Below are 11544 nucleotides of genomic sequence, written 5' to 3'. Positions count from 1 at the left end.
CTAGGAGCATTGGCCTGAGAGATGATATTAGTTTTAGTGGTTAGATAGTTTGTTTGAAACTTGTAACAAAATAAATGTAATTGATATTTGGTGAATAAATAATGCAGAATTATTTATGACTTTATTTAGTGCCTGTATCAATTGTTTAATCTTGTGTTTCGTTTTGCATGTTTTACTTTCCGAATAATATGATTATTCAAATTCCACATTTGGTCATACTTTTGGAAGTAAGTGGTGATTTAAGACTGTCATGGATATGATTGTAGATTGTTTAAGGGAGTTAGACATAGCAATAGTATTCTTGCAATGTTTGTGAGTACTTAGAAATGGAGATTTAAGAATTGGATAAACTTACGCTCAGATAATTACTTCATGGATTCTATCACAAGTAATTCTAAGATGATAATATCTTATGATCTTGAAACAGAGATATATGAGTTGTAATTTATAAGTCGGTTGTGCATTGGTAATGTGTAAACGCATCAGTAACTTGATCTTATAAAGCGTATTGTCATGCATGATTTGATAAGTAAAAGAAGCAAGAATATAAGTCAAAGTTTATTAGTTCCTTTTTCCCTAGAGGGAAAAGAGATGTCTTTGGTCCCCTCGGTGATTTGGTGTTGACTTATAGTGTTGGGCCCAACCAGGACTAAACTGTTGTGTTTAATCTGAAGTCCTATATCATCACAAATCAGAAATCGGGAAACAAATGAGAATGATTATGTTTCATGTCTCATGTCCGAATGATATCTTATAGGACGGAGGATTAGATGATCACTTATCTTAGGAAGCACTATTGACTGGGTCAGAGTTCGGCAACTGCTTTTGGAAGCTACAATATGTTGATCAATTCAGAAGTTGTACTAGCAGTTATAGTTACAGATTTATCCAAGTAGAAGACTGTTGGATTAGGTGTCTAAGCCCATAATTATAATTGATATAAATTTGAATTGATAGTAGCACAGTCCTTTTTTGTTGCTCTCAGACCTAGCAATTGGACATGATGACTTATATATAGAGAGAGGTTAATTTATTATGTGATTAAGAAATTGAAATAAATAGTTTGTTAATATATTATGTGAATAATATACTAATTACAAAAGGTATTGTTTTATTAGCAATTAATCAGAAATTAATTGAAATTAATTTTCGGCATTAATAAAATTAATTAAAAGTGCATGGTCTAATGTGCAATTGTTCAATAGTTAAAAAAAAGGCTTCAGTTACTTCTAGGTATAGGGTTGACGTTTATTAAGGGATATTCTAGAGTTTCTAGAATATCCCATGTGGATAAACAAGGAACTAGATAATCACCAATTTGAATTATTATTATTATATTCCAATTAGGGTTATCTAGGGTTTCCTAGTACCACTATATAAGGACCTTAGGGCCTTTATATTTCGGCCACTTGATTCCCAAGAAAGGTTAGACGAAATCTTGCCTCATCCCTCCTCTCTCTATAGTTTTTCCTTCTTGCTAGTTTGAGTGTGAGCTATTAGAGGCATGGCAATTATAGTGTTTGCTTCTAAAGGTTCTAGAAGTCAAGTATTCTTGTTATTTACTATAATAACAACATAATATGTAATTCTAAACCCTTCTATGATTTTCGAAATACACCTTGGGTTTCTAGAGTTTCTTATTTGATGTTCATAATTATAGGTTTAATAGTGAAAATATAGATCCTTAGGTTGCATGTGAAGTTTAGGGTTTTAAGTTTATTTGTTTTACCTAGATCTTATTAAAATCGTCACCACGAACGATGGTATTCAAATGAAAATTGGAGGGGATAGAGAGAGAGAGAGAGAGATAGTGTGTGTGTGTGGGGGGGGGGGGGGGTGTTAGTTGCATGGTATTTTATTTTAGCATTTCCTTTAATTTTTATAAATCAATGAAAATTAAAAAAGAAAATTAAAAGAGCAAAATTCGCCATTTTGAGTACTTTCAAAAAGTGTTGGATCAAATCCGCAATAAAATTCTTACTTTTGATGAGTGGTCCAAATCCAAAACTTTTTGGACGAAAATGATAATTTTCGACAAATCACCAATTTTGCAATTTTATCGTATTTTTTTTAAGCACAAGGAACATTCTTATGTTATATGGAATGCTTGGTAAAACACACGCGTAACCCGAGTTAGCATCACAACTCATGTGTGACTTTCTCTCAAACACCACCCCTAATATACGTAAGTGAGACTCTTCGTAGCTAGCTTCATGATTACCCACAATCTCTCTCATTTTTTCCTCTGTCTCACTCTACGTTTTCCCTCTATCTTCCTCTTCGGGTGGTAAGTATATCATCCCTCTTCCACCAGGGAGATGTTGATGGAGGTGAGGTGGGCGGATGCCATCTCCTTTGAGTAAGAATCACAAAACCACTACATATAGCCTTACAATTTAGTCACTACAAAACCACTACATATAGTCTTACATATAGCCATCTCCTTTGGATTTTTCTAACAATTTAAAAGAAAAAAAAAGAACTCATCCCCCAGGCCCACGTCATTTTTTTTTTCATTTTTCCATTTGGTAATGTATCCATTCCCACGTGTTCACCATTTGATGGTGGAATTCAATTAAGTGTTATAATTAAACCTAACTGTGTAAATAATTATATTTTACCCTTGTTTAAAGGTAAATCCAAAATTTAATTATATATTTTTTCTACAAGATTAATATTAATTCAATAAGTTATATATTATTTTTATGTAAATTCTAAGTTAGGTTCGATTGCTAAAAAGTGATAAAATTTGATATGGATGGTTTGCTAATTTAAAAAGAGATCAGATAATATTTTTTTTTTAATAAATATTTAAGTTTGGTTGAAATATTGATGGGAGTAGTCGAGGTTATGGGTTAACGGAAAGTGGTTCATAGAATTTAAAGAGTTATATGTTGTTGATACATTAATTATCACATAACGTGATAATTTTATATAAGAGTGGAAGGAGTCGAGCGGGTTTTGAGGTCCCGCAGCAGGTTCTTCAAGCCGTTGTTCCTCTCACTTTTCTTTCTTCTCTACTTGTATATATTAATAATTTGTACCAAAAAGTTTGGGATGAAAGATTTTATTTCCAAATCGATCTTTTGGAAGGGTTGGAACTTGGAACTAGAGAGATCTGGAAAAAAAATCTATGTAGATTCTATGTAGGGGCCCTATCTGGCCTCATGAATGGGGAAGTTCATTCCCTCTGCCCTAAAAACGACCCTATATACATTGATGGTATGGATAAACTGAGCCATTCTACCTTTAACATCTTTCTCATAAATGCGATAATATCCCTTCTCACCTTCACAATATATCATCATCAAACAAATCTCCGTAGATTTCTTTTTAAAACATTGGGTCGAGAACACCAAAACATTAATGGAGTCTGTGGTATCTAGTCTAGAAGGAACCCTCTTGAAAAACAATGATCCTTTCTCCTATTTCATGCTAGTAGCTTACGAAGCCTCCGGTTTAATCCGTTTCACATTTCTGCTACTACTTTGGCCTGTAATCCGACTACTCGATGTTTGTGGGAAGGGCGACGTTGGTGTAAAGCTGGCCATTTTTGTTGCCACAGCCGGTGTTCCCATTTCGGAAATTGAATCGGTGGCGAGGGCAGTTCTGCCCAAGTTTTATCTTGATGATCTTGATTTAGATGCATGGAGGGTGTTTAACTCCGGTGAGAGAAGGGTTGTGGTGACCAAGATGCCCAGGGTCATGGTGGAGCATTTTGTCAGGGAGCATCTCCGAGCTGATGATGTTGTTGGGAGTGAACTTCGGGTTACCCGGTTTCGGTTAGCCACGGGCTTAGTCCAGGTGGGTGATTTTGGTGCCTCTATAGGTGATCGTATTGCAGCCATGTTTGAAGATAAACAACCTAGCTTAGGGCTAGGAAGATGCCATTATGATTCTTCGTTTTTATCTCTATGCAAGGTAATTAATAAATTTACATCCTTTTTCATGTAATTAACCTTGCGTGCATGAAAGCTTACTATAGTTCATATGCAACAGGAACAAATAAGTGCACCTTACCTGACCCAAAACCAGAAGCATATAGCCGACCAAGAAATCCTACCGGAGCCGGTGATCTTCCATGACGGGCGTCTTGTCCAGAGGCCGACTCCCTCCGTAGCTCTTTCGATCCTCCTTTGGATCCCATTCGGTATCATAATCGCAATCGTTCGTTTGATCACCGGTAACGTTGTGCCACCGTGGTTGGCTCGTAACGTGACATCAATCTTCGTCTGGAGGCTCGTTGTTAGAGGGATTCCACCATCGCCACCTTCCCAGGGGTCGAGCACTGGTGTGCTATTCGTATGCACCCACCGAAGCCTAATGGACCCCGTAGTGTTATCTACAGTTCTCCAACGCAAGATCCCTGCGGTCACCTACTCGTTATCAAGATTATCTGAGTTCCTGTCTCCGATTCCAACCGTTCGCTTGACCCGCAATCGACAAGTGGACGCTGAACGGATAAAAAAAGAATTATCCGAAGGTGATTTGGTAATTTGCCCCGAAGGTACAACTTGCAGAGAACCCATTCTGCTCCGATTTAGTGCACTTTTCGCAGAACTAACAGATCGAATTGTGCCTGTTGCAATGAATTGTCGAGTCGGGTTTTTCCATGCAACCACTGCTAGAGGTTGGAAAGGGTTAGACCCTATTTTTTTCTTCATGAACCCAAATCCTATATATGAGGTGACGTTCATGAACCAGTTGCCGGTAGAGGCAACATGTTCGTCGGGAAAAAGCCCTCAAGATGTCGCAAATTACGTGCAGAGAATCTTGGCCGCGAGTTTAGGGTTTGAGTGCACAAATTTTACGAGGAAAGACAAGTACAGAATTCTTGCAGGGAGTGATGGAACTGTTGGCACAGGTACTTGAAAAAAACACACAAAACACACACTATACACGTATGTATGTGAATATAAACTTGCAACAGAAAATAGAGAAGCTTCTTATTATATTCAAGATGGTTTATTGTTGACCAGTGAAGAAAGATCACAAGTTTGTAGGCATTGTGGCAATGGAGGTTCTAATCGGGATTGCTTTGGACGAGGCATAAATATAAATAAAGTGGTGGCATAAATATATACATATTTTACTTATATAAATAAAGTCGTGGCATAAATATTTACATTTCACTTATATAAACGGTTCATTTTGATCGGTTTTTCTTTGGTTTTTCTAGCTTTTATATTTTTCTTAACGTATTACATTCTAATTTAATGGATAAATTCAATCATAAGAAAAACATTACCTTGGAAATATGATAATTAAATATCAAGTTTAATGGCAATCGAAGGAAAAAAGAGCATTTATAGTATAAAATATATGTTTTATCTAACTTTTGTATTGAATATCTATAATTCAATGTATTGTAAATACCACATTTGTGTGAAAAATGATTAATACGATGAGTCAAACAGATAAATTTTAGTCTGTTGTTATGAGCAACATTCCAAGGGATGTTAATTATTGGGCGTTATAAAACACAAACACCGTCTCCCTTCTCTGTTATTAGGCATTATACGTCTGTGTGTTGCTTCCAGTTACCACCACCGCCTACTTTCACATCTTTTTTCTTCTTTTTCTTAACAACGCCAGTGTGGTTTGCCTACACCTACCAGTCTTAGGATTTTATGAGACATGATAATTATCATTTGAGATTATGTTATTTTTTTAAAACATGGTGACGCGATTTTAACCATTTATTTTGGATATATATATATATATATATATATATATATATATATATATATATATATATATATATATATATATATATATATATAATGCAAAACAAAAAGAAAAATCGAAAAAAAATTGAAGTATTATTTTTGTTATTTAACTTATCCAAAAAATAAAAATAATAAAAAAAAAACTGATAAAAATTATCATTTTTTCGAAAAATACGTCAAATATTCTAATAAAATATTACAATTTAAATAATCATGTTGAATTTTCAGAATTTTATAATATTTTAATATTCTATTAAAATTGATATAAAGATGTCAAAATATTCTAATATTCAGTAGAATGGTTAAATTTATTAGAATATTATAAAATTTATTAGAATTTTTTGAATATTTATAACTTATTATTATACTAGAATATTCTAACATTTTAAAAATTCGACTTGAATATAAAATACTTCATATATATTTTCAAAAAACCAGTAATTTTATTATTATTATTATTATTATTATTTTCTTTTAGATAATATAAATGATGAAAATAATATTTAAATAAAATTCAATTTTTTTTTTGCATTTTAAAAATATTTTTTTATCTCCAAAATGAATGTTTAGACTGTGTCCACATATCTCACAAAATATAATGGTTTCATATAAACCTAATTGTATATATATATATATATATATATATATATATATATATATATGTGTGTGTGTGTGTGTGTGTGTGTGTGTGTAAGACCCTCTTCTGCAAGATTAAGCGGTTTAGGTCGATAAGCAGCTTCCCCACCAACTATTCCTCACGCCTCCATCATCTTGTTGTATGTTGGTTGCTTGCATGGTTAAACTCCCTCAACCATTACATTAGCCTGACGCGACATTAGGGTTTGATAAATGGCGTTGTTCTGGCTGCTGATGAAAGTTGCATGCGTACTTGCTTCCAGTCAGCCTGATCTCACGATGAGGCAAAAGACTTGGTGGTGGAAATTTTTTCTTCTTGGCAGCGGTGTTTCCCCCAAAGCCACTTTCCACTCTTTGGTCCCCATTAAACGCCACCGCCCCTTGATAATGGTTGAGTAACCCTCTTGACTTCCTCTTCACGCCGACTACATTGTTATTTTGTATTTAAGGTCATAATTTCACATGTTTGTTGATATTTTTTAGGATTAGTCGGTAGGTATATTTTGATAAGGTTTCTTAATATTTTTCTTTGTTCTTGAAATTACCGCCAATTCCTTTGTTTGCTTAAAGCTCCGACCATCTTCGTTGATTTTGATTAGTTTTGCATTATGTTTGCAAATAGGCTTCAGTTTAATCATTTCCTTACTCTCAAGGATCATGTTCTTTCTTCATGGGTTGAAAGCAAAATTACAACTCTATTAGTTGTTATTTGTCTAAATGCTAATCTGGAATCGAAGTATAGGGATTGAACCCTAATTTCATTTCTTCCTATTATGAGCTCTGTCTTTTGAAATTTTTTAAATCTAATGATGTTAGTTCATCTATTCTCTCCACCATTTTGAACACGTTTTATAAGAATAAGTTATCATGATGAAATTGTTGTTGTAAGATGTACAAATCATGTTAACAATCACATTTTCAAAGTATTCATTACTAGGCAGAGCTTAATCATGAGTAAACATGATACTCTAGCAACTAGGTTAACACCTCAACCTGATGACAATTAATCTAAGTTCAACTCTTGAGTTGAGATATATCCATATCATGGAAACTGGAAAGGTAAATGTGGTGTGTTGGGTTAAAAAGTTTCCCTAGCTCAACACTTACTACCTACTACCCTTTATGTTGATATCTTTCTAATTTGTTGATTGCAACTCAAGGTATGAGTTTTTATTCAACTTAGTTGCAGTTATTGAGTTTGGGTTTTTATTTCATAGGTTTTGTTGTAGTGTTAACTCAAGGGATATTGGTGAGAATCAGTTATATGGTTGGGGGGGGGTGGTAATTATGCATCATCTTTATAATGGAAGAGTAGAGCACACCACACTTAACAGGTAAAGGATGTAAATCCACTATAACACTAATTAAGTCTCACCTCCTTTTAGTAGAGAAGTTGGGTAATGTTTAATGATATTCATTTAGATTGCCAGCCCTAACATATTCGAATGAAGGTGAGGTTGATTCATCATCCTACTTTTTTCTCCAACATGGATTAATTGGTGAGTTTATTTTTAAAAGTACAAGCGATTAAAGAGTTTTCTCCCACACAAACTAACTGAATACAACTTACATTTTTTTTAACATGTTGATGTTACAACGAATTTGATTAAAGGTTTTCGATTTGTGATTAGGTAATATGGTTTTAATTTTTTTCTTTTTTGATTGATAAATGTTCAGCTAAGTGTTTGATTAATGTCTAAGTCCATAACTATATTTGGTATGGACTTGACCCGACTCGGCATGGTCCATTTGGGTTGCACTTCACCGACACAATTTATAAGGATAGTCTTTTGAGAATAGTATATTTATGATTTATATTAATATATTATAAGTTCTAATATATTAATATGGAATCATATTATTTAATTAGTATTGATCAATAATTAATTAATTAAGTGATCAAAAGGAACTAATTAAATATGGACTCTTATATATGTATATGGAATGGGCCAAGTTCATTTAGGTTGGGCTAAAGCTTTCATGGATAGTCCATGGAGTTTTTTAACCCATGGATCCTATGAAATGAAAGGTTATAGGGTTGCATGTACACCATAGGAGTGTTAGAATGCTCAAAACCCATCAATGGTATCAGAGCCTAGGTTCGTTTTCTTGTTATACTTGCAAAATTGGATGGAAAAACGATTTTTGTTGTTGTCTGCTCAGCAGACTTGTCGAGTCCATAAAGGTACTCGACGAGTCCAATGCTAAATGAATCCAACTTGCCGAGTTGGTTCATGCACTCGATGAGTTGGAACCCTAGACAACATATTTTCGAGTTTTTGGGCTGGAATTGGACTAGAAACATTACCCTAAGCTGTTTTTGAACTTATAAACCTGTTTTTGATGTGGTAATGTTCATGCTAATCCAGTTTCAAGGATAATTGTCATTAGATTCATGTTTTGTATTAGTTTAATGTTTAGGCTAATTACATGAAAAGTTTGATTGAATTATCTTGTTCTTATGAAAATTGCTTAGATTAATAGGAATGTTATGTGAAATTGTTGTTTTCAATCCAAATTAATCGTAGAATTGATTCTAAAATGTGTTTTTGTAACTTGTCCTCAAGTTAGATGAAAAGTCACATTTAAGATTCATAAAACGCATAAAGTTTTCCATAAGTTATGAATAAGGAAGAGTCACATTCTTTTAATGGTTTAAAGTCTTCCATAACTTGTCCTCAAGTTATGGAACTTGAAGAGTTTTTGTATTAAAACTACTTTAAACACATAAGTTATGGAATTGAAAAGTTTTTGAATAATTCAAAACTTGGCCTTAAGTTTTGGAATTTGAAAAGTTTTCTTTCATGAATACTTTAATTCCAAATTAAGCCCTTAGGATTTTAAAAGTTAAAATTCAACCCTTATACTTTATAATATTATAAGTTAAATATATATATATATATATATATATATATATATATATATATATATATATATATATATATATATATATATATATATATATATATATATATATATATATATAAAAGAGCAAGTCAGACTTACCGTTAGTAGGCCTCATTCACGAAGCCGGTCTATAAGGGGGTATAAGGTTACTGCCTATAAAATGACATTTTGATGGGTGTCCACTCTCACCCATCGCTTCCTTGACTGGTGGAGGGTCGTTAGCCGAACGGGTAGGACAAAGACTATAAATTCTCTCTTCATTAAAAGTATTAATGATAAATACTAAGTAACTAAACCTTTTATAAATACCCAATCTTAGTCACTTAGGAAAATGTGAATAAGTTGCTAATCCATGAAATTACACTTTGCACCTTGTTTAAGTCGTTGGTGGAGTGTGTGTGGTTTACCAGCACACTAACTTGGACTTAACAAGGTAGGCAAAGGGTGGCTTAAGTTTTTTCATGAGGTCGGAAGGGGCGCGTGTGGTTTACTGACACAACGATTAAGTGATAAACATTTAAGAGTACCAAGTAATTTGCATGGTTACTTCACACCTTGTTTTGTGATCCTCGGCATCCCATTCAGAAAACCTGAAGGACACACTCGAGATTGAAACATGCCATTGAAAGTTCATTGAATCTCAAAAGATCTAGGAGTTTCAAATCCAAGTAAAACCAAATAAATTATTTCGTTTTTCATGGTGGAAATTGATGAATCGTCATTCACCTACCTTCAAATATTTTATAGCCTGGATTACGGCATCCCTCTTCCAAGTTATAAAATATTGTGTTGGGTCCTAGCCTTAATATTTTATATTGGGTGTTATATTAAGGACTTTCAATCAACTATCTTGAATAATCTCCCAAAAGATGTCTAGTTCAGATATCTATGATCTTCCCAAATCTCTTGGAACTTTACCTCCGCCTCCTCCAATTATTCTCCTTAACCTACAAATTAAAGGTCACTCAAGCCCTATTGGCAAGCAAGGTCTATGTGTGCTCACATCTTCGAGATGAAGTCACATATTGACAAGCCAAGAGAGTTGGGTGTCAAAGTCTTAAGAAAGTCGGTTGTTCAATCACTTTCTAAGTCACGTAGTTAGTTTCTTTGGGACTACTATAAAACAGACTATGACATGACCCTTAATAATCTTATCTATTTGTGTTGTGCTGCTGAATCAACTATGATGTGAAGCACTGGTAGAGAAAATTTGATTAGACGATCAACTTCCCAAACTTCCATGGACTTTGAAAATGGTAACATTGGATATCTAGAAAAGCTTTCTCTTCCCAATGGAAATGGATTGTCCATAGTCAACTCGGTTGACCAAATGGTAAAGAGAAAGGAAAGTATGTGATAGTGCAGTACACCATTCCCAAAGAGTCCATATGTTTCTCTTGCCAAAGGAAGGGGCATTGATTGTGAAGCTGCCTATTTACCTGAAAGATCATAAGGTTGATCAAGTCAAGAAGTTTGACTCAACTTCAGGTAAAGTTTACTATCTAACACTGTTAAGTTTCTATTCTGAGATTCTCATTACATGATCTGACTAGGTCACATTTTTATGTTTTAAGAATCAAAGAAAAAGTGAAGAAACTTAAAGGTGGTATGTGTTGATTCTGATCGCGAAGATGGATTTCGATCGCATGGTTCGATGATCAAAATTTTGAGTTGTTGCTTAGGAGTTATGATATATTGCTTAGGAATAGATAACAACAATGTTTTTCCATATGCTTTTGCACTGTAAGGATAAGTTTTCCGCAATGTTTTTTTAAAAAATAAAAGGAAATTTTTGATTTCATTTATTCTAAGTATCCTTACAATGACATTTATGGAAAATTTTTGCTTATATGATTCCATTGATAGAAATATTGAAAAAAATGGATGTGTTTCTTTCATTTGTGGTAATGTCTAATTTACCAAAGAAGGAAAGATTCTCATCACCCAAGGTTTCAGTTGGATAGAAACTTGGAAATCATGCAAGTTGTATAGTATGATGAATGAGAATTTCCATCTTTGGAAAATTAAGATTAATTCCTTGGTCACATGTATATGTGAGTCAAGTGAAGGAATAAGGGATCGGGTACATATTTTGGTGCACTGATCAAGTCCATCACAAAAGATTGATAAGACTATTTGTCATGATTTACTAAAGTTTAGTAAATATGGTTATACTTACAAGTTTAAGTATAATTCTAAAACATTGGAAAAGTTTTGATGTATAGCAGAACGAATGAGAAGAATCAAATTAGGTAGAAAGATAAAAGTTTCT

The 11544-nt window shown here is 33.5% G+C and overlaps 1 protein-coding gene across 1 annotated transcript; it reads left to right on the top strand.

The window, feature by feature from the left end:
* Window positions 1-3058: 3058 nt before the first annotated feature.
* LOC145097784 (glycerol-3-phosphate acyltransferase 5-like) lies at window positions 3059-5161 on the top strand. Its single transcript, XM_079035425.1, has 3 exons — window positions 3059-3921; window positions 4000-4864; window positions 4980-5161. The coding sequence occupies exons 1-3, from the start codon at window positions 3367-3369 to the stop codon at window positions 5051-5053; spliced, it is 1494 nt and encodes a 497-aa protein (XP_078891551.1). The 5' UTR covers window positions 3059-3366; the 3' UTR covers window positions 5054-5161.
* Window positions 5162-11544: the final 6383 nt, after the last annotated feature.

Source organism: Lactuca serriola, chromosome 4 (genome assembly GCF_051521515.1).
Source record: "Lactuca serriola cultivar US96UC23 chromosome 4, Lser_US96UC23_V15, whole genome shotgun sequence".
NCBI classification, from domain to species: Eukaryota; Viridiplantae; Streptophyta; class Magnoliopsida; order Asterales; family Asteraceae; genus Lactuca; species Lactuca serriola.
This window is presented reverse-complemented; position numbering and strand designations above follow the sequence as displayed.

What these genes read in the sequence shown, in the direction of transcription:
- LOC145097784 (XM_079035425.1), top strand. Translation starts at nt 3,367, where the DNA reads ATGGAGTCTGTGGTATCTAGTCTAGAAGGAACCCTCTTGAAAAACAAT. An exon ending in CGTTTTTATCTCTATGCAAG is followed by an intron (nt 3,922 to 3,999) that starts GTAATTAATAAA and finishes CATATGCAACAG; the next exon opens with GAACAAATAAGTGCACCTTA. An exon ending in TGATGGAACTGTTGGCACAG is followed by an intron (nt 4,865 to 4,979) that starts GTACTTGAAAAA and finishes ATTGTTGACCAG; the next exon opens with TGAAGAAAGATCACAAGTTT.